Here is a 23,619-nt window from a genome sequence, read left to right on the forward strand (position 1 = left end):
ATGCACCCTTTCTCTTTTTATCTCTCATATTCCCTCCCTCTCTCTGCCTCATCCCCAGACAAACGCACCCTCCACAGATTGCCTAGAAGATAAACATTCTCCTGTGTAAAACCTCTGCGTGCTGGCCGATAGCACACTTCCACTGCTAATGATCGATAATTCTCTGATATGGTGAATAACTCTGGCAGGCTGCACGTATGCACGCTGCAAATCAGACAGAGGTGCACCCAGGTCAGGTGTTGTCCTTCCGCTGACTTACACACCATTAATCAGATCTCCTTGTGAAAAAAAAAGAGGCAAAGAGAGTGTGTGCGTGCATGTGCAATCACTCGTTGCGCCCTTGTCTTGCCACTCAATGTGAGGGGGAGCAGGCCCGTACGGCACACACCTGCAGCCTGCTGTAAGTCCTTGGCCTTGGGTGGAAGTGGACAGGGTGTCAACAGTGGTCAGTAAGCCTGACACTGCTGTCTTGTGCTTCAGGGTACAACTAGACTCTATGTTGGACCAGGCTGGTTGTTGTACTACACTGCCTGATGGACTAGACTGTACATTGTGCTAAACTGTTGGTTTGTACTGTCTATTATCCTAAGCAGAGTACAACTGGACTGGACTAAGCCGTTGAGTTACACTGTATTGTAGACTAGAGCTTTTGCAGTCCTGGTGCCTATGTTACAGACTTTATGTTTCTGACCTACTTCAACCCACCTGATTTACCTCCCAGACTACTTATCAAGGGTGTTACCAGCTGGGTCAGCTGTGTTGGTGCAGGGAGCAGGCCGACGTGTGAAGGGTCTGTTACTGTCACACACTGGGAGCTGGGCATCGCTGGGCTGGTGGTTGTAAGGCTGTAGTGCTTACGGAGCTACGCAGATAGCTGCTCCTCGATGGAGAGTAAAACAGCACATTTGACAGTGCTGCTAATGCAGCAGTAACCTGCTAATATGCTACGTGCTAAGCAATGTAACCTTACAAATGATCAAAATGATCAGAACTTAACTGGACTCAAAACCCTGATTGGACAATGTTAGGCAAAGCCTCATCCACGATAAAATCTGCAACAGACTACACCTCCTGTTGGGCTTAATAGATGTATGGAGCGGCATCTGTAGCACGTCCTTGTCAAAAACATGCCTTTTTCTCTCTGTCGTGCACTGTCACACTGACCCAGATGGCCTGTGGCTTGTACACACACTTCCCCAGCCATGAAAGCCGCTTTCATCTTCGGTGTGTGGTTGCTCAGTGCACTGGGCTGAGAGGCAGGAACTAGGTTCCGCACGCAAGAGAGAGACAGCCAGGAGACTAAAGAGGTCACCACGGCGATAATGAGCCTGGGCCACACCATCGACCCTAGACAAGGGAGATGGAGGGAAGGAGCAAGGGAGCCAAAGAAGAAAGAGAAAATGTCTCCCTAGTCTGTTAGCATTTGCAGGAGGCTCGGGAGAGAGCTAATTAACCTCGCTTCTCCCTAACGTGTCCCTTGTGGCCTCTGGAGTTCCCAAACAGGAGGATCCTCCACAATCCATAACACTACCGAAACGAAGTGGAGCTTGTTCTGCTGGGTTACACAAAGCTGCTAAAAACAGATATTTGGAATTTACAGACAGGCCTGCCTCAGAGATCAGTATTTAACCAGCACAGCACACTCTTGAGATTAGCGTAACACATGGGCTGAGACTGAATGGTTATAGGGAGATTACACGAACCTTTAAAGTCAGACACATCCCTGTGGTTTTTATCGCTCCTTCCCATATTGATCAGGCGCATTGACAGATGCAAACGCCCTTCGCGGTGGTGGCGGGTTGACTCAGTGGGGGCAGAGTTACAGCGAGAATGAAGGGGATGGTGAGCAATATGTGAGAGAACCAGCTACTGTGGAAAAAAATAAGAGAGAAAAGAGAGTAAAGAGAGAAAGTGAGAGAGGAGAGAGGAAACATGGCAGAGAGAGAGAGAGAGAGAGAGAGAGAGAGAGATTAAGGGTAGAGAGAGGGATTGTTTGTGAGTGTGTGTGCTGTTAATGTTTAATGTGTGTTCTGGAGCCGGACAGCCAGGCCGTTCTGGGTCCCACACATCTCCAAGATACAGCATTCTCATTACTGAGTCAGGAGTTAACCTGTGACCCTGGCGCCAGATGGCTGCTGTTTTCATTCTCCCGTGAAAAGGGAAAAGTGTTTTAACACCGCCAGGCGCAACAAGAGAAACACAGATGCAAATGCAAACGCATGCTACTGTACATACACATTGTTAGCTCCAGCTCTGCAGGTGGTCTGTGAATCATCCAGTTCTGTACACTCAACACTCATTTAAACATCAATCACCACCTTAGAACAAAAAAACAAAAAAAACAAACAAACCCCCCCCCCCCATACATTTACAATTTTATAAAAAAGTACTAATAGTATTTTTGTCTAATTCCTCAGGTGCGAGGTTTTGTGAAAGTAGCCAGTGGGGTGTCCCAGCACTCACAGACCACAGGAGGTATTCAGAGCCATGAGGTCAGTGATGCCCGAGACAATAACCTCTTCATCCACAGACCCCAGGCCACTTCTGTTCTATGCACAGCAGACGGAAAGAACAGCACAGCCTGGCATGCCAAACCCCACAGCCCCTGACCCTGCCTCCTCACCCTGGCCCCCCTGCACACTGGCCCTGCCTCCTCACCCTGGCCCCCCCTGCACACTGGCCCTGCCTCCTCACCCTGGCCCCCCCTGCACACTGGCCCTGCCTCCTCACCCTGGCCCCCCCTGCACACTGGCCCTGCCTCCTCACCCTGGCCCCCCTGCACACTGGCCCTGCCTCCTCACCCTGGCCCCCCCTGCACACTGACCCTGCCTCCTCACCCTGGCCCCCCCTGCACACTGGCCCTGCCTCCTCACCCTGGCCCCCCCTGCACACTGGCCCTGCCTCCTCACCCTGGCCCTGCCTCCTCACCCTGGCCCCCCCTGCACACTGGCCCTGCCTGTCTGCATCTGGCACCCTCTTTGTCTGAACTACAGACCTCATTCATCACAGACTTAAAAGCATTCAACTTTTGATTTTTTTTTCTTTTTGGTTGTTTGTTTGTTTTTAGATGTTTTGTGTTCCCTCCCATCCTCTAGCAGAAGAACAGTCCATGTCCTGTGGCAGAACTGAAGGTATTCCCGAACCAGACCTGGTCTACTGTGGCTGACTGGAACATCCAGCAGGGGGAGCCATGACAGAGGAGTATTAAAGCTCCTGGAGCAGAGTCAGTGACGTGGTTTGGGTCTAAGCTGCTTCAAGGAAGACTACAGACTGACCCAGTGTCAGCAGAGTTAGGAGAACCCTCCTGTTAGTCCGTGATGAGATCGTGCTTATACTTTAGAGCAAAACCTCAATACCACATGCACAAAAGGTTTCAATCACAGAAAGAAAATCCTTCATTTGATCTTATGTTCATTCAAACACACTCGCAGCATCTTCAGTATTTGGTCACCCTCATCCAGGCCCAGCTATGAGGTGAAGCAGAGCACGCTCAGCCATTCCCTATTGTAAAATGAAAAAGAGCTATCTCTGCTCTACAGGAACCTGCTGACAGGAATCTCTCCCTCTGGATCACCCTGAATTCTACCTCATTCTTCTCCATTGGATATGCATTCATGGGTGACAGGTTAGGGCATCTGGGTCCCATTCCTCTCGAACTCAGGAGACCATAAGAGCTGTGAGGTGCCCTGGGCAGCTGAATGAATGAAGCGCATGCACGTGCACACAAACACACACACGCACACACACACGCTCACACATATGTACACATACACACACAGAGAGGGACACGTGCGCACACACAAGCCCACGTTTCAAACACACAAACACACAACCCATTCAAGATGCAGGTATCCATGTTCTGTAATATATATATATATATATATATATATATATATATATATATATATATATATATATATATATATATATATAAACCTTTTTTTTTTTGTTTCACATGCAGAATTACTTAACTGGCTGAACTGAAACATATAATGGAGTTTTAACAACTTCAGCAACATTTTAAACATTCCTGGACAAGCCCTTCTTCTCAAACACGTTATAATTATTATCAGAACACCATTCTGACGCCTGCATTTGCCCTAGCAGAATAAGAGGAGTCCATAATTAATGTGGCATAATGTAATTGCTAGAATTAACAGTAGGTGTGCAATTGAAAATATGGCCAGGGGCGCAGTTCTCCACACACGCTACAGATCTCCTTTGGCCCAGCAGGAACATGGAGGCCCTGACAGGGAGTGCTGTGTTGTGTTCAGGGCCACCTTCTGTTGTTCTCGTCTCCTTCGCTGGCCAAACCAGGGCATGCAGGAAGATAGCCAAAGAGTAAAAACATTCATCTTAGCTGTTTCCACCCTTAAGGCCCAAATGAGACAAAGAGGAGCGCACAAAGCTAACAATGCCAATATGTTTACATGTATAGTTTTTTTTTTGTTTTTTTTTATTGTGTGTGTGTGTGTGTGTGGGGGGGGGGGTTGTAAGTGGCATCTCGCGGTAGCTAAGCGCCCTCTAATGGTGTATATGTGGCACCGCTGTCCTGCAGAGTATGACCATAAATATTTTATATTTCATTAAACTGGTGTCTCACTTCTGTGCTTTATCTGTATGAGAAATGGGCTCTGCATTTGCTCCTGAGTCACTTCAGCTCCATCTGAATACAAAGTAGACACATCTAAAACCAAAATCAACACGTGTTTCCCACTTTATTACTTTTTTCAGGTGAATAGTCTAGTGCACACTTACTCAGTGACAAGCCAAATGAACCACTAAGAATGAAGAGGAACATTCTAGAAAATTGTCATCAATCATACATGTGAATGGCACACTGATGCAATGCTTGCATTTGTTAGAGATTGTCACGTTGGTGTCTTGTGGCATAATGGAGCGAAGGCATGTACATTGGAAACCTCCCACAATGTCTCAGACAGTAGCTCTCAGACACACTGACTGACTAACAGGAAGAAATCCATGCCCCGCCCACAACCCAGACAATGGCTATTAGAGTCAGTGTGTAGGCGTGACCATAGGGGTCACAGATGCCTGGGCTCCTTAATCACGCTCCCAGATGCCAATCAAAGCAGCGAGGCCCAATCAGACTCACCCTGTCTGCCCTGAGTGAGCACAGGACCCATGAAGCTGGCACTTCTCTTTTGCCATGGTTTGGAAACAAAAGCCCCAGAGAAGCAGCATTTATTCACATCAGATTTGGTACTGAATGAATATGGGCAAATGAAAACATATTTACATAATAATTATGGTGTTTATTTATGGTAAAATAACTTTCAAATGACACTCTTCAAAACTGTTACTTCAGTGTACACCACCCATATGTGCTTTTTGCACCCTGTCCATGAATGTGGATACGCCGACATCCTGCGAACCCTTTCTGCCACTGTCTTAGAAAACACATTGCCAGCTTCTTTATCCGTTCAAACTTGGCCAGGCATGACTGACCTGGGAGCTCCCTGCTGGCCTCCCCAGGCAATGGCAATCACAGAGCTCCTGTTGGAAGCTCTCTGTTCTCCCAGGCTCAGGTTATATGCAAAGGAGGCCAGCACGGGTCTGTGGCCGGGGTCCGCCCCCCCAGGGTCGCCAAGGGCCCAGCAGCGGGGCAGCTTGGACGCCTTCTACACTCAGGAATGCAGACCCTGCTTCTCCCTTCTGTCCAGCCCGCTGAGCATCTGGAGTTCGTCGGCTGGCGTGCCCTCGAACCCGGAATGAAAAGACTGCCAAGGGGCATGTCAGCATTTAGCCTGGGAAGGTCACTGACTAGGTGGGTTTAATAGGGAGCTTGAAGTGGGGCTGACCTGTTCAGCAGCATGGTCCTCTTTCGAGAGGTACAGTTGCGCCTCTCAGGGGGCCCCATAATCCCTCAGGGTCACTGAACCATGTCGCTTTCCATGATCAAGTGCAGGCTCCGAGTTGTTTTGTTAGCCTTCAAGGTGAACCGGTCGAAATCCATGCACACAATGCTCTGCGATGATCTGACTGCAGGATGGAATAATGTTCACAGCATGGAATCCAAACACCTTCCATAACACAGGACATCTCTGGGACTCCATTGACCTGTATAGTTTAGTATTGTCATCTAGGATTTAAAACGGCTTCTCAGAGGGTCACAGAGCAGGCTGAATCGTGTACGTCGGTCGGACGGAGAACATAAAACTATGACCGTTTGGTCTTCAACTCAGAGATTACGAGCCGCTGACGTGCTTTAAAATACAGCATGTGGCGCCTGAAGAAGGGCCGAATTAAATGTTTTTAGTTGTGTGAGTCTGACATCTAGTGGTGCTTTTAATATTCGGACTACCTTCTGTAAAGTTAAAAGAACATAAGCAGCCTCTAGTCGGCGGTATATTACTGCATAATATAATTTATCCCTACGGTTTTACTATTTGGTATTGGGATCCTTTAAGGAACCTAATTCTTTAACTAACCTAACAAACAAAAATAATAAAAAGCACGCAACTAACAGTTATTTAACTCTTAAATTACTGGAATTTCGATTCAGACGCATATTTGTGCATTTAGCCCAAAAACAAATGTAGTTACAAAAAGTATCGTTATTTTGTCAACTAACAATGCTGCTGATCACTGGTAATCAAGTATTAGTGGTTACAGCTTTGTGTACTGCAAACGAATAATCGAGATGTCGGTGGAGCATGCTCGACATAGTTGACAGGCTATAACCGTACTCGGCAGCAGCAACAGTTGCTGAGAAGGCTATGGCGAGGCAAGAATAAAGGAAAATTGCAGCCAACTCACTCACCGTATATATACGACATGAAAGACAACGTGTCTGCAGTTTTCAGCTACAGCACGAAAACGAACCTGTGCGTAAATAAACCACGTATATCATTCGTATTTGGAATTTGGAAATAACAGCAAATAAATAAATGGCAATATGCAATATAAAGTGCTGCGTCGTTGCGGGCAGGAGACGCCTCTGTGTGTCACAGCCAAAATGAAGCCATGCAGACGGGACTGGTGCAAACCACCGTGCACGGCAAACGTTTTCCCTTCTTCTGGGAGGCACGGGGAGAGCTCGCGCGGCGCTCGCGGAGACAGCGATGATGTCATTTTGAAAAGTTCGCTCGCTCCCCCCTCAGTCGCTGAACTGCCCTCGCGCTCTCTCTGTGTGAGACTTTATTTTTCTCCTGAACTTTGCGAAGTGCGCTGCGCTAATGCGGAGAAACGTGTAGCGGAATATCCGAGGATTCACGTTGTCCTGAACGCTAAAAATAAATAAATAAAACAAAACCCAAAAAGTAAATAAATAAAATAAGGGAGTTTTACAGGATCTGCATACCGCGAATCCCCCAGCCACCACGGGCTGGTTTCAGAAGTCCCAACCGTCAAAATGAACCGGAGCTTTAATAAACAGCAGTCTCTGCGAAACTTGGACTTAAACGCAGTTGAAGTTAAAAGCAAGGTGAGCACAACCGGGATTTGAATTGGAAATCGTGCGAGAGTTTCGTCAGTATTCAATGGCAGTACTGGTTAATGTTGGTAAATGTTTTAGTTCACAGTATTTTAAAGAGCTAGCTGGATAGCTAACAACTGTCTTAGCCGATATCACATCGCTAGCTAATATAAGCTCCCCGTGTACTTATATTAGTAGAAATATTATATTATATTATTGTAAATTGTATTAGTAGCTAGTCGGCTGCAGTTCACCCACGGTTGGTTTGTGTCTTTTGAAGTACTTGGTTTAATATGCTGTTTCATAACCGTACAGCTGAATTTGTAAGTTAAGGTGGTCCTTTAAGACGAAGCTTCCCCAGCTCTTGTGCTTGCGGGATTGCAAGTTATGTTTGCTGATAATGAGTAAAACTACAGGAACTTAGAAAAGCGATGTTTGCAAAGTTTGCCAACGCCGTCATTGGTAGTTATAAACGCGCTGTGAGCTGTTAAGGTGCCAGCTGAGGTTTCAGTAGAAGTTATGCTAGCAAGCTAAGTGGGTGGCATTGTGGTTTATTTGTTGTTGTTGTTTTCACCGTGAAGATAAGATCTCATTTTAATTAGATTCATGTTGAAATATAAGTAAATGAGCTAGGTATAGGTTGACAGCTGCTTTTCCAACATTACCAACATTACCAAGTCGCTGTACATGAGCTCCCGCGCCCGCACCAGTGTGTCTTCTTAACGGTATTTAGCCGTGTTTATTTATATATATATATATATATATATATATATATATATATATATATATATATATATGTATATGTATGTGTGTGTATATGTATATGTATGTATGTATGTATGTGAGAGTCGTTTAGGCCTACGTTACACGTGTCGTGTATCGTATGAGCACAGGGATGGAAAGATGCGTAATTGTCAAGTTTTGAAACGACTTGAGTGTCTGCGAGCTGTGAAAGAATGCGCTTGGCCTAATGCTGACGTTTGTGACGGGAGAGCATCCACCTATCTCTTATGTACTTAGCCTGAAGCAACTCTGCCCTAACACGCCGCTGCCCAGCTGTCACGTAGATTTGGGGTTTGGTGTAGCGCACGGACAAATGTAAAAGTGCTAGACGAGAAAACTCGAATAAGAAACTGGCAGTGAAGCCAACTACAGACTCGGGAGAACTGTCGAGTATTCAACCGCAGAGGATTGCCAGCTATCTGCTGTCAAACATCTCCAGCTTTGGGTAGTCGGAATTTGTAGTGTTGTGGTTTTGGATCTAGAGGTCCTAATTGATGGGAATGCGTCGGCACGGTGCCCAGATCTGGACTGCAATTGTCTGATTAGTGCTCTGTTGTATTCAGCCATGCTCCAATTCATAACAGAGGCTGGAATGCCAGCTACTGGTGGCAGTGAAAAGAGCCACTATCTAAGGGTCTAAGAAGACAAGAGGCCCCATTAGCCTTCTTGTTTCTGCAAACACTGAGATGGTTCTGTTTGAATAATGGGGTGGTGTGGATGGACTAACCTGCTTTCCCATTGAAATCTGAAGAAGCAGCCCAGTGGTTAATTCTGTGCAAAGCTGACTCAACCTGTGAGGTGAGGGCAGTTTTGTGGAATGCTGGAGGGGTGGTCTGGACGCAGGTGGTGTGTATTGCTAGAGTACTGGCGCAGATCTGCTCTCTGATGGCTGGCACTATTCGGTACACCGTTGTCAGAACGAACAGGATGTGTGTCTCGACATGCATTGAGATTGTCCTTTATGACATGATTAATCTTCACTTATCACCCTGCACACTCTTTGCTGTTGTCAAAGAGGATGTCATTGCGAGATTCCTGTCTCTTGGTGACCCAGGAAAGTATCATGATTTAGAAAGGACCCGAGGGCTGATAAGATGAGTACAACAGAGCTGGAGGGCACAGCAGGGCTGTTTTAGCTTTGTGTCCTTTGTGTTGCTCTGGCTGGCCCAGCAATCAGCCTGTGTCAACAGAAAGCTTAGCAATGTGTCAACCTTTTCCTGAAGCACTTCCACGCTGTCTTCTCTCTGCCAGAGCCTCTCCTCTGCTTTATCTCCTATTTATTTGGTGAGACATGCTCACAGATAGGGCACAAATGTTGAAACTCGATAAGACTGAAACCGTGGTGCTGTTCAATGTCAGCGGGGGGGGGGTTCCCAAAGAGAACAGCTCTAACGCAAGAGCTGCACTTGCCTCAACTTGCCAGAGGACGTGGGCTGATGTGCAGCCTTGCGTGTCCTGCGGCGTTACTCAGGTGCTGATGGAGACACGGAAATGGTGGCCCTGATGAAGGCATGTCCTGATGGGGTGTGCTGGTGGGACTCCAGCATTGCTCCATGGATGTGCAGACAGCCTCTTCACACATGACCTCAGTTTACACGTGCCTCAGTACTGAAATCACCAACGCAGCTCTGGTTATTGCTGAAGTTCACACATACGACCATTTAACTGGTCACCGTTCAATTGAAAATAATGGCTAGGCATTCTGGTCTAGACTGGTGCATTCTTAGTATGTTCTTCTTAGAACGTTCACAGCACAGAAACTCTTTTGATTTCATTGCAGTTCTAAAGCAACATAGCTTGCCAGTCAACAGTAAGTTGCTGGTATGTTAGAAAAAGCTCTAACTGCAGTCTAAGCTCAGCACACTGCTGTTGCTCTTGTGGATTTGTGGATTCCTCAAGTGTGCCTGAAATATGCCGATTCAGTTCTTCGGGACGAGGAGTGGGTCAACTTTTCACAAGAGGGATGAATGTTTGTGTTTGTCATGAGTTGTGTGTGTGTGTGTGTGTGTGTGTGCGGGGGGGGGTCGGGGGGTGTTTTCCAGTGAAGTTAGCAGCATCACACACTTGCCTCAGAGCTTCCCCACACTGCCCCACCAACCCTGTGTTCATGTTTCATGTGGTGATCACAGGCTGCTGTTTGCTAATGTAGGATTTTCCTACTGGGAGCATAATTACAGCAGAGCAGCAGCAGACCATGTGTGTGGCAGCGTGGGGGGGGGGGGTGCGTGTGCATGCTGCAGGGGTGCTGTGTTGCTGTGAGCTCCATGTCAACGTGTGAGACAAAGCGAAGCCTGTGTTTTTCAGGCACTGTGTCAGGCCGCCCACGCACCCCATCTATACAGCTAGCATTAGTACGACAGTCACATGATCACAGCTGTGACCTCAGCCTGACCCTTCTGTGTTCATTCTGGTGGACGTATAAGTCATCAAAGCTAGACAGATAATCATGTTTAATAATACGCAGTGTTTGTGTTGGCGGTGTTGTATAGGTGTTGCTGCATGTGGGAACGGAAGCGTGTGGTGTGTTTATACTTAATAAAGACACATACGATTGTGTGTCTGTTTTTTTACACTGCTTTTTTAGTCCATCTGCATGTCAAGTTTTTTCATAATTTCCTCAGTATTATTCTGTGCAGCACTGATCTTTCAAATGTCTGCAGTATGCAAATAAGCCTTCTAATGAATCACATCATTTTTAAAAATATGCATTGTGAACATCCTGATAAATCAGATATTCTTATAGATGACATCATTTATGATTCATAAATAAATTTGCAGTGCAGGCCACTTTTGAACCGTGTTGCGTCAAGGGCTCACCATTTTGTTTTCATGCATTGCTGAGGCATATCAATTTTGTGACATGCAGCAATGAAATCACAATATGGTAACTTTTCCTGTATCATTGAGCCATGTAGAGGAGCACCAGCCCCAGTATCCTGCTGGAGTTGGTGTTGTTCTGAGCTGTCTGCTGCGCTTGCAGGTCCGCCTGTATTGTTCTATTGTCTCCCTGCCTCCTTTTCCTCCATTTCCGTCTTCCAGGCGTCAGAGCCATGGTGGTCACTGTGGCCCTGTGTTTCAGACCTTTTACTTTTGTGTGTGAGAGCAGATAGTTCCCAGCCCTGTGGATAAAACACTCCGTGTTTGACACCCAGTGCCAGGGTATTTGGATTCTTGAAGCGCTTGAAAGACTAAATAGATGAACCAGAGACATAAAAGAAAATCAGAACGCTGGAACTTTGTTTTGGTTAAGACGCCAGGCTACAGAAGCCCTGGAATTAGGTTTCATCACGTACTGAAGAAATGTTGTGTCTAGTTTCCAGCTGTTGTTGAGGATGACCTGTGAGAAACCGACTGAACTCTCTTGGGGAGGGTTAGGTGTGTGTTTCCAGTCATACAGATATTAAACAATACATCCTTACAATTAAGAAAATATTTTTCTTTGTCCCCACTGCAGTGTAATAAATAGCTTATTATATTCTTAGAATCTTGAATGGATTCACTATGCAGCAAAAGATTCAGTAAAGTAAATTTAACTTGATGTTCTGTTTACAGGCCAGTCTCCTGGCTATGAAGTACAAGGAACATTTTTACTGATTACATTACTTTTTAAAGACAACCCCTTTTTTGTGCATCATGCAAGACAGTGTCATTTGGGTTATATTTTTATATTTTATTGTCATATTGTTCTTCACCCCAGGCAGGAGATTTGCTTCCTGTGAGCTCTGAACGCTTTGTTCCCGTGTGTTCTTTATCCCACAGTATGGGGCAGAGTTCCGCAGGATCTCTGTGAACCGCGTCAAGCCTGGCAATTTCCAGGAGTTCTTCACACTCATGCTGCACATCCACCGCATCACCAACATGGAGGTGATGATTGGTTATGCCGACGTCCATGGGGACCTTCTGCCCATCAACAACGACGAGAACTTTTGTAAGGCTGTGTCCACCGCCCACCCCCTGCTCCGCATTTTCATCCAGAGACAAGGTACAGGATCGGCTCGTCTCTCCCCCTCACACTTTCTCTCACTCCTGCTGTCTCTGTTTTTCCTTTGCGTGCTTGTGCGTGTGCATGCGTGCAAGTATGTATGTGTGTTTTTATGCTGTTTTCTTGGGGCATTATTTGAACAAGGTGGTGCATGAGGGCCTCTCACCCTTTGGCCTGGTTTGCTCGCTCTGTTGTCAGTCATTAGCTTGTCTAAAACAGCTGAGCTGAGTCCATGGGCCTGCTCGCAGCCCATGGGGTTTAAGGAGTTCGTGCCACGAAAGTGTATGCAGTGCTGAGAACCAAGATTACCCTGCAAAGTGAGCCCAGACACAGCTCTGCAGGGCCCACATACTTCCTGTGGTCAGACAAAATGCAGGGTAAACACAATCATGGGCTTGACCATGGGATTCAGATTTGTGGGTTTTAAACGCATGCACGCAAACAGTCCCTATTTTGGCCTCTGTGAGCAGCTATTATGTATCATTGCCACTGCCATATTTTCCCTCCATTGGACCAGGTGTTGTCCTTACACAGCATTTGTTGGTGAGACTGTGAGACTGAGTGACTGAGTGACTGAGTGACTGAGTGACTGAGTGAGTGAGTGAGTGAGTGAGTGAGTGAGATGGTGGGGGCAGTAAGTCCTGGGGGTAACTTCCTAAAGGAAATGCTAGCTGAGCTGGCTGGACTTCCTGTGCAGAGGTGCTGGTGTTCCTCCAAACACAACCTCCCTTACTGATAGGCTTATGCCACCCAGCCTGGCTCCACCTGCACTGCACACACTACTGTTGAGTCCACCCTCTCAAAGCTAGAGAACACTGATTCCAAACTGCTTCTTATGTGGTAGCATAGCCAAGTGAGAACTTTAAAGAATCTGCACTGTGGATAAATGTCAGTGTGTGGGTACTATGCAGTAGCAGTATTCAGCCAAACTCTTGTATGCAGTCATGTTGGTACATGCAGGTGTGTGTGTGTGATCTGTAAGGAGAGGCTCCATACTCAGAGTAAAACCTGCAGAAGTCGTCTTGTCCAGCAGGCACTATAGACAGACAGACAGAGAAGCTCCTTACCCTGCTTCAACTGTCTTTGTCTCTGTGTCCATAAATCACATAATGTCTATTCTGTAAACTACACTCATTGTCATTTGGGACCCCAGATCCTTGTTTGTGTTTATTTGGGTGTTTGTTTGGGAGTTTGGCTACGTTTGTGGGCTTTTTTGATTAAAAAAAAAAACAGGAGCTAATTGTGTAGTTAATGAGACACATTAACATGGTCAGGCTAATCTGTGGCTGATGACCTCTGGCCCTTACATAATTTATTATTTAGATCACATGTAGGGTTTGTGATACAATTTTATACTGATTTCAACAGTGATTAAATAAACAGTGGTGTAGTGATTGAAAATGGCTTTATGTGGAGCAAGACAGAACATCAGAATACTTGTCACGCTGGACTTCTGTCTCCTAGTTTCAGGTTACGTAATCCACGTTGTCGCACGACAGCACAAGCTTGAGGTCTGAGTGGCGGGGGGCGGGGGGCAGGGGTTTATTGTCATGGTAATAAGGGCCATTTCTCCCAGCCGAGGGGATGCCATTCAGCTCCAGTAGTGTGCATTGTGTACAGGCTACAATGAAGAGTGTTTCTCATGGAATGTGCGGCTCCCAGCCCCGTGCCCGAGTAAACCAAGGCTGTGCTCTGTGTGCTACCAGAGGTGACCTGCATTCCATCTACTCAGTGTTCCCGACATGCAGACAGACACACACACACAGTGACGGAGAGAGACTCTGCCTACATAGCCAGTGAGTCAGTCCGCTTTCAGCAGAGATCTATTCTAATGCAAGTGGGTCCTGGACATTCAGACAGTGAAAAGTCTTTAAATGGGCTTCAACTCACTACTAGCAAAACTATTTCTTTATAACCTCCTCATTCTCTCTCTTTTGCTGTCTTTCTTTCTCTCTGACATCCATCCTTGCTTTGATAGCAAGGACATCCTTTATTTATCCCAAAGAAAACTAAAAGAAGCGTCTGGGTCAATTTCCTTTCCCCAGACAATATCCGCAGCTCCGAGGCATGGGCTGGGAGAGTGTGACTCATGGTGGCTACTACTCAGGACAGCATGGTTGGGGTTCTGTAACAAACACAGACATGTCCCTACAGAGCCCCTCTCCGGTGACTTCCACCGCAAGGCACTGTGGGGAAAACCTATTGTAGTGCACCTGTTGTGACCTGTGATGTGCCGAGGGCAGGAAACATATCACCTGGGTCTGTTAGTACTGACTAATCAGGAACCTGAGAGGGGGCGGGGCCTGAGAAGGGGCGGAGCTCATGTGCTCTAGGGTCTGGTCTTCCTCAGTATGTTTCTGCTGAGAACAGAGGAGGCACAGTAGCCTGCTGATGTGGCACTTTGGTGATTTCTATGCTCTAACACCAGATTCAACTCCTCTGTTAATTACCAGGTGTAGCAGGTGTGTTAAGAGTAGTGGTCGGCCATTTAAATGCCATTTTGAGATAATCGGGATTAGCCAAAGGTTGGTTTGTTTTTGTTTTAACAAAGTTTAGTTGTTTGATGACCTGTGAACATTTAATTGAGAATTTTTTGTGAGCTGATGCATTTTGCATTGCAGAGTACAGATCTACTTAATCAAACAGACAATGCAAACAATATTACAGTGCAGACAGTGTTACAATTAATGTCCATTCAAGTTCAGCAATGTTGTGTCTCATTTGTTATCATTTAATAAATTGTTGAATTTTATAAAATTATCCAAAAAAACCCTCCAACAACAACATGACGTAGGAATTATATATCAGCCACTGCCCTCTAAATATTGGCATTGGCATCTGCATCAGCTGCTGAAAAACCCATATTGGTCAACCACAAGGGCAGGGAAATCACTAACGTGTGCTGGATTCTGGCCCTTAAGGATCACAGTTGTCCAGTCCTGCCCTAAACTGTGCAGTGCAATGACCTGGCCCACTGGAGCTGATGAGCAGCCTGTGTTCAGCACGGGGTGGAGGGGGGTTGAGCGTGGCAGGGTTGGGGAGCTTCATGTTCTGTGCACTTCCCTCCACACGTTTGGCTGGTTCAGCACTCATGTTTGCTCAGCTTTGCACAATGCCATCAGAAAGTACTTTCCCGGGTTTATCACTGTGATCATTACTGCTGACTGCTTTTCTCACACAAAAACACACATGTGTGCGTGCGTGCAAACGCATATGTGTACAGACACATACAACAGTCTGTCTACTTAAATTGAGTGTATTGGCCAGTGTAAAGGGAGGATACTTTTTTTTGCCATGGGTTCAAAGTAGAGCCATATTTAGAAGCTTGGCACATTAGATGCATTTCAGGATATATGAAAACCATGAAGGTCACATAACAGCACAACTTTGTCCTGTAAGCTTATTTGGCATGTAATCACTATAAACACCAAACATACAGAATGTGAATGTGTTCATGAAGTGTGGAAGTTCAGTTTTCCAGGAAATGCCACCACTTCCTACTCATTGAGAAAATGTCAAAGCTTAGCACAGCATGAGAACCAGCACAGCACAGAACCAGCACAACCCAGACAAGATGCACAGTACACACAAGCCATAAATGGGATTAAGTGGCACTTCAAGTCATGCATTACGGTTTATTGGTCATCTGATGCATCTGTATTTATGCCAGAGGAAAAATGTGTGCTCGAATTACCACACACACACACATACAGAGAGAGAGACAGAGAGACAGAGAGACAAAACTCTTTCAATCCCAAGGCTCAGAGTATAAGAGTTTAGTTTAGGAACACTGCAGATTACTTGTCACCTGCCTTTTCAGGTTCTGTGGTTCACTGAATTATGGGCATATAAAATGAATAGGTTCTATCCAGTGCTGTAGAGGGCTTGGGTAAGATCCCGTGTCTGAGATTACTGCACCACTCCGTTCTGTTTTAAATGAACGTGAGTAAGGCAGTATGCCTCGGTCTTTGAACTGGTTTATTCCAAAGTAACTATTCCCAAAAGTACATGGACAGGGCTTGGCACGGGTGGATTGGTGCAGGGCTGCTCCCGGTGTGGAGATAAAGTGTCTGGGAATGCTGCCCCACTCTGGGGACTTAGCAGGCGTTTTTGTTATTTCTGTCATCCTTGACAAATTAAAACGGTGCTTTGAAATTTTGGCTGCGCGTTCATCCCTGCATGGCTGGAGGTGGGGCTTTTGATCTTTGTATTCTTAGTTTGGCTTTTTAATCAGTACTAGGATACTCCTCCGTTTCAGCCTGCTAAACCTCAGGAAATCGCTTTTCAAGGCACTGTTTGGCATATCCTGGCACACTTTATTTGGGAGATTCAGGAATTGTTTAATAGGGAGAGGTGGAGTAGATCTCCTTTCTGACCCTTGCTCTTACCAGCATCTTCTTGAGAGGTCTGCGAGGAGTAGGGTCTTCACCCACTTTGTTTGTCAGTGTAGCAAGCACAGTAATAAGAACTCAGTTTCTATATAAGTAAATGGTAGCTAGACATATCAGCATTGATTCCTGTATTCTAGTTCATTGGTATGTTGGACTCTAACCTGCTGTACTGTACAAGGATATTCTATGAGTAAATGACAAAGCACTTTTGTAAGTCACTCTGGATAAGAGCATCTACTAAATGCCGTAAATGTAAATGTAGACGTCGACCAATAGGTTGGGTCTTTACCAACTGGAAATCCTACTCTGTTATGGCAGTGAGATGGTGATCAGATATTAAGAATGTGAACACTGTGGTGCACACATGCCTACACCAACACACAGTTTCAGTGATTTTGAAAGACATCTGGAAGATATCTCCTCCTACACCTGATGGGAGATCATCTCCAGCAAACATGGACCACATCCCCCACCCCCACCCCCCAAGTGTCGGGTACGTAAGTGGTTTGTCTGGTATGGGTTGGTGAGTGGGGAGGCTGATCTCTGCAGCACCCTGCTTCAGCCTGGGTTTGCTCCTCAAACCCCAACCATGTCCTCCACATCTCTGGAAGCACAGGAGGTCTGTGTTTGTGTCAGGGAGGGGGCAAAGGAGAGTAAAACTGCTCGACATGGGGTCAAATGGGGCGGGGGGTCATGTTTCAAATGTTTCATTTGAAATGTTTTACAATATTTAAATATTTTTAATTTTTGTAAAAATCACAGATAAAGACAAAAATACATTTCAAATCTAGGATTTATGTTTAATGAACTATTAAATTGAACTAATTAAATTAAGTTATTAAAGAACAGGGTAAAAATCTTAACGGTAATGTCAGCTTGATAACCTGCCATATATCAAGCTGTAATATTTACACTATAACGGCCATAACACCAGCAAGCATTCATTTTGAATTCTCTGTATTTTGTTCTCATTGTTCTCTTCCTCAGTTTGAGAAATTCTTTTAAGGAAGTGATTGTTATTCAAATCAGATCTCCATTGGTCAGTATTCTTTAGTCAAATAATTATGCATTTGAATAATTGAATTGTAAATTGAATACTTTGCACTTCTCAACAACCTAACATGAGCATTTATCTGATTTTTGTGTTGATAAAGAGCTTAGCATTTTGTGTGAGGGCTGGCATATTTGGAGAGCGAGTGTATGTGTGATGGTGTGGCTCCTTTTCAATCATGACTGTTAAGATTTCATGTTGTTTAGGACTGACAGTGTATCTCCACAGCAATTAACTTTTAATCCTCTTTGATGTGAATTTTCCCATAGACATGAATTCCCATAGACAGGCAGTGGCTCTGTAAAACTGACTCCTTCATTGCTTTTCTTCCATTTTTTGAACTGTCAGTGTTCTGAACCACAGAATTTGTCTCACCTGCTCTCTTGAATTATTCATCTTTGTACACAGCTAAAACACTCTTAAGGACCACTGAAAGCAATTATACGATTCTTTTGTTTTTATTGCTTGTTTTCACTTTTCTGCAATGTCTGCTACAGCAGCTGGCCCTGGGAACTGTGGGCAGATCAGAGATGTTAAGGCAGCAGGTCCCAGAGACTGCTAGGAGCTCAAGAAAGAGAGTGTGCTTTGACATCCACGCACACGCAGCTCAGTCAGAACTCCCATTATACTGAGGGCACTGTTATGGCTACTTCCTGCTATTATGAGTGCTTCTCTGTAACAAGGACACTGCCTCCACTTTATGTATTGTCTGAGTAGTGTGTCTTTAATTGAGATGGAAAATGTAAAAAAAAAAAAAAAAGCTTGAGAGAGCAGTGTGCATTTAGGAAATGAAGAGCACCCCAAATGCATGCACGCACGCCACACCCACAACCCATATCAGGAGCATTTCACACTGGTGAAATGAAAATAAATCTGTTTGGTTCCATATAATGTTTGGTCATGAATAGAGCCCCCCCCCCTTATGTAAGAAAATTAGAGGTTGACACCACATGAGTATCTGTTCAGTCTGAACAGTATCTCATCCTGCCCTCACACTATGGTTATTTCTGACCCATAGACAGTGCCAGATCTATAAACCCCTCGTGGTAGTAGTAATTATAACCATAGCACTTTTTCCCCCTCAGTAAGCTGTAGATGAACATCCTTTTCTTATATAATGTATTGGGTCTTGATTTCAGGTGGTAGGAGTGCTATAATGTTAGTAGTATTTTTTTCCCTGCTTCATGCAGGGCTCAGAGACTCAGTCTTGCAGTAACGGTTCCTTTTTCTGATTTGCTGGTAACTGGTCATGCAAATGCATCCCCTTTTGTCTGCCAGAGGACCCAAGGCTCTGGGATTTTCTTTCTTTCTTTTTTTAAAAACTTTTTTAAGATCATACAAAACGCCACCATATGTTATTCATAATGGCCTTTTCTGTTTAAAGAGAAAGAAAAACATCTGTCGGATGTCTGTCCTGCCTCGAGCAGTTTTTCTTTCCTCGTTTTCTCCCACTCTTGCAGGTGAAAGTAGCAATCCCATCAGAACTCCCCCTCTGCCTCTCCTCTGCTGATGTTATTTTGTCACTCTTGAATTCTTCTGGATTAGCAGCACTTCCACAAGTACTCAGGCTTGCATTCACTCTGCTCCACCGCTGAATGCTGACCCATGACCACAGGAGTCAGTTTAGCATTATGGATGATGGCAAAGTCAGATACGCTAGTGGTTGTCTTAGGTATTGGACCCAAATCTACTTGGCAGCGTCTCTAGGGTTTCATGTATATGTTTGTAAAATGCTAACCCTGGTGGTTGTGCACTGTCATTAGTGACCTGAACAATTTGCTTTTAGCTGTTGCTTTATCTGCCCTTGGCGGTGTTACTTGCTCTGGGCTTTGTTCTCATGCCATGCTGGCAGTAGAGTTGCCTCAGTTGCACTGTAAAGTAAGTGTGTGTGTGTGTGTGTGTGTGTGTGTGTGTGTGTGTGTGTGTGTGTGTGTGTGTGTGTGTGTGTGTATGCATGCGTGCATGCGTGTGCACCTGTGTGTGTGGTCCATCTCAGTAAAGAGACATTGTAAAACAGTGGAAGGGTTTGGCCAGCGAGAGGTGGAGGTGGGTGGAGACCACATGTCCTGCAGGTGGAAGTGATTGGAACCAACACACTTTACAGTTTTCCACTTCTCTGACGCCCCACTGAGGTTTGTAGTGTGTAACGAGGCCGAGGGCTCAGGTTGGCTTCTGCAGATGTTTTTTGTTACCTCACTGGTGCTCCTGATGGCCACAATTTGCATAGTGGCTTTGGTGTTCCTTCTAGCTGTGACAGGTTTCTCCGCTTGTTTTTGTCTCTGTGTGGCGGTGCTGGTGGTGGGACTAAGATACTCGTAAAGTACATAGCCTTGCTTCATTTCCGCTCAAGCTCCTCCCTGGATTATTTCTTGTGGTTTCTGTCTAGTACATTCCCACTCCACAAATCACAGCTCCACTTCCCCTTACTCACCTTTACTTCACACAAACACACTCACACAACATTTATAGCTCATACCTTGTTTATTTAATGGCCATTGCACTATGCCTGTGTCTAGTCAGGTCACAATCATTCTTTTTATTCATGGCTCATTTTTTAAATTGCTGCTTTGATGGGAAGGGTTCGTGGATGTCCTCTCTGTCGTCCGCGTTCCAGCACGTCCACCACAGTTCTAGCATGTACTTCACATCACACCACAAAACCAGACACAAACAAGTCCGTGGTCTTCCATGGAGCCCAGCAATTCATGGTTTTACTGCCATGTCCTTAAAAATGGAGAGCAAGTTCCACCTCTGTCTGGTGACGCCATTCTTTGGCCGTGAGTTGTATAGGATTTGGAGCCCCACGTTGCTCATAGCCACAGGCGGCGCTTTGCCCCCCCCCCCCGCCAAGGCCCCCAGGGCTCTGCAGCAATGAGACGCCAGTGACGTGGCACAGGGCGTGTAGCAGCCCAGGTGCATTGTGGGCGCTGGAGGTTTGGCTGGCACGGCAAAATGCAGCTGCAGCCGGAGCGTGACGGAGCTGGCAGGACTGCTCAGGTGCCCTGACTGCTCTCTCCGGTTCCAGGATAATTAGTGCTGTGGTGGAAGGCAAGGCCAGGCATGCAGAGATGGCCTGAGCTGCTTGCCTTCCCCCTGCCAAGCTGCGCAGTGCAGCTGCTTTGATCCTGAGCTGCAAAGACAAGTGCAAACTTGTTTGGCTGGGTTTTACAGGTGCCATTTTAAAGGAATTCATGGCTTTTGAGTGTCTTGGGAAAAATTGCTAATATATTTCTCATAAATGTAATTAGATGTTTTTTGGGGAGTTTGCTATGTTTTTCATTCATTTTCACAAAACTCTGTGTTTTGAATTTGTATTATTATTACTTCTTTTTTGGGCATTATTAATTTGACATGCTGACACTAGTGATAATTGTGATCATTATTGGTTACCTTGTATTTTACCTTGCAATTAAAACGGAACTTTTTGGATGCTTTGAGTGTGGCAGGAATTCTAGGAATTCTGCTTCTTAGGTGTCAGGAGCATTCCTGTTTTTTCATTCCTTTTTTAGCACTTGGACAAATGTCCTGTCTCATTCAGTCCCTCCCTCCCTCTTTCCATGACTTTCTCTCCCTCCCTCCCTCCTTCCCTACCCTTAACACCCTGGAACCATCTTCTGTGCTAAAAGAACATTTTTTACAGCTTCTCACAACTAAGTTATGTCTCTCCAAAACAGCAGAGTTGCACTTTGGCATCATTTCACCACATTTTGCCTGCATTGCACTGCTGTACATGTTCTCTTCAGCACCGAGAACTGCTCTGTGGCTCTCATAGGCCTCTCATCCACTCGCTATTGACACATTTTTTGCGGTGATTGCCCGGGGATTGGTTGTTTTAGACCAGAGTTTCTCAACCTGTCCTCAGGACCCACCAGATGGTCCACATTTTTGCCATCCTACATCCCATTACACCAGTACCAGATATTCAGACTTCTTAATGGCTTGGATCAAGTGTGATGAGAGCTGAAAGGCAAAAAAATTGGAGGGTTCTGATAACTGGATTATGAAACACTTGGAGTGGACTTCCTTGTTCTCTTACTTGGTGTCCATTTTTCTCTATTATTATTTACTATTGTTATAATGGACTCTGTGGGTGTTTTACTGTAGGGCTGAGATGATTTCTCAAGTTACCCGGCTACGAAAATCATAGATGCAAAATTCTTTTAATCCATATAACAATATCCATGATATTCCTACACTCCATCGTGTTTTGAGTCACATATATGCAAAACATCCATCAAACTGAAAATGGATTCAGTAGATAAATATTAAGCTCTCTAACAACAAAAATGTGGGAGCATACCAAAAAAATGTTTAAGCGAGGTGATATTGTATTACCTATGAAGTAGAAGGGCACAAGGATCATATGAAGATGCCAAAAGGGACTTTTTTAAAGTACTTTTGCATATTGTCTTGAATCATTAGCATGTGATGGAGAGACTATAAATAATCTCCCAGAATCCAATATGTTTACTTAAAAGCAGACATAGAGCCTAGCCAGAGTCTGAACAGTCCATATGATATCATCATGTTTGGGTTGTCACTGCAGAGACAGGAGAGGTTCATACAGAAGGGTGCTTATGCATGACCCCAGAGGTAATGCAGTCACACCACAGCTGTACTACGAAAGGTTAGCTGGCCAACTACCTAGTTCACATGATGAATTGAACTGGAGCAATTTCTTGTCATGTTTATTGGCCGAGAGACGGAATTTTACATTTCTGGATCTATGCAGTACGCATTATAGTTAGTGGACTGGAGTAACTTATGCCATTGTATTTCGAACAAACAAATGAATTCATTGAATTAATAAATATACTGTTTGGGGACCACCTTTTGTACACTGGGGAAATAATAAATTGCTCTGTGTTCTAAGAAATCTAGCTACTGTTGAGGCCCACTGAGTGCGATGTAAAGATTAGGGAAAATAGCAAATGGCAAATTAGTTAGTTTTACCTGGTTTATATTTTTCATGTGTGCAAACTAAAGTATTTTGGGATTGCCACTCATATCAATAGTCACTTGGCTTTGCTATGCTAACTTTGTCAAAATAATGTTTAACCACTCTTCCATTCTCAAAGACTGTTCTGCACTTATCTTGAAAAACACCTTCACTTAAAATAATTTTAATACATTTTTTTTTACTTTTTACATTTAAGAAAATGTTTATTTAAAACCCAGAATGTAATATGTCACTTAAATGCACTAAATTATGTTTAGTTTTGACAGATACTGTATGTAATTTAAGCAATAAAAATAGAATAATTTCTAAAATAGAAACCAATTAGTTGTTCATTTTAAGAGACCTTTTTTTGTATATTTACTATTGCTCTTTAATAAAGCAAAAATTGTTTTTAATTTATTGGAGCAATAAAAATACTCCAATTGCTTAAATACATCTATTGCTGCAGCCCTGTTTTGTGGCATTGTAGGCTTAAATTTGTCTTTACATCAGTGGAGTTTTAGTAGAAACTGTGTTGTTTTTCACATAATGACTAAGGACACTTGGTAGTTTGATGAAGAATGTACCAGCAGTCTTTCCCTGGAACTCATCCTTGATTTGCCATATTCTGGAATGTTCCAGAAAGTTCTGGACATGCCGCATTCTCAGCCCTTGCCAAGTCTCTCGGGTGTCACGATGTATAAGTTCCGAGCTGGATCTCTGTAGAAGCCACCGTCAGCTCTGTGCTCTCTCTTCCCCCGAATGCCACGCACATCCTCACCCGCATATAAGCCTGGCCTCTACCCTCGGCCTATTTTAGGAGACCTTAATTACAGTGGAGGTTGTGTTTATCATCCTCACAGCTGCACTGCGGAGCCGTGTGCACCCTCAGCCAGCGTCCCACACCCAGCGCGGTGAGGCGTAGCCCACCAACGGACAAACAGGCCCGCTTAGAGACCGCCTGGCTTTGGTGGTGTCTACTAATTTGCATTTACTGTCACTATCAGAGCAGTTTGAGCAGGGACAGGGTTGTTT

The 23,619-nt window shown here is 45.0% G+C and overlaps 1 protein-coding gene and 2 long non-coding RNA genes across 6 annotated transcripts in view; 1 reads left to right on the plus strand and 2 right to left on the minus strand.

Moving 5' to 3' along the window:
* Nucleotides 1-2,600, minus strand: part of LOC145660396 (uncharacterized) — a 32,782-nt gene extending 30,182 nt beyond the window's left edge. For both annotated transcript variants that reach the window (XR_014126743.1, XR_014126741.1), the window contains exons 1-3: nt 2,464-2,600; nt 2,236-2,318; nt 1,704-1,869 (exon numbers count right to left, since the gene is read on the minus strand). This is a non-coding gene — a long non-coding RNA (uncharacterized LOC145660396). The remainder of the gene's footprint in view (nt 1-1,703; nt 1,870-2,235; nt 2,319-2,463) is intronic.
* Nucleotides 2,601-4,699: 2,099 nt separating this feature from the next.
* Nucleotides 4,700-6,895, minus strand: LOC145652722 (uncharacterized). The gene is made up of 2 exons (XR_014118965.1): nt 6,785-6,895; nt 4,700-6,003 (listed from the first exon to the last, which is right to left on the minus strand). It is a non-coding gene; the product is annotated as an uncharacterized LOC145652722 (long non-coding RNA).
* Nucleotides 6,896-7,160: 265 nt separating this feature from the next.
* pard6gb (par-6 family cell polarity regulator gamma b) overlaps nt 7,161-23,619 on the plus strand; it is a 28,954-nt gene continuing 12,495 nt past the window's right edge. Inside the window, exons 1-2 of one of the 3 annotated variants that reach the window (XM_027023355.3) lie at nt 7,161-7,447; nt 11,981-12,203. In XM_027023355.3, coding sequence (XP_026879156.2) covers nt 7,376-7,447; nt 11,981-12,203 — 295 coding nt within the window. In that variant the 5' untranslated portion in view covers nt 7,161-7,375. Of the gene's footprint in view, nt 7,448-7,767; nt 8,164-11,333; nt 11,597-11,980; nt 12,204-23,619 lie in introns of those variants that run through there. The other 2 variants (XM_035529231.2, XM_081703884.1) reach the window with 2 other exon arrangements.

This window comes from Electrophorus electricus, chromosome 2 (genome assembly GCF_041902795.1).
Source record: "Electrophorus electricus isolate QZ-2024a chromosome 2, ASM4190279v1, whole genome shotgun sequence".
NCBI lineage: Eukaryota > Metazoa > Chordata > Actinopteri > Gymnotiformes > Gymnotidae > Electrophorus > Electrophorus electricus.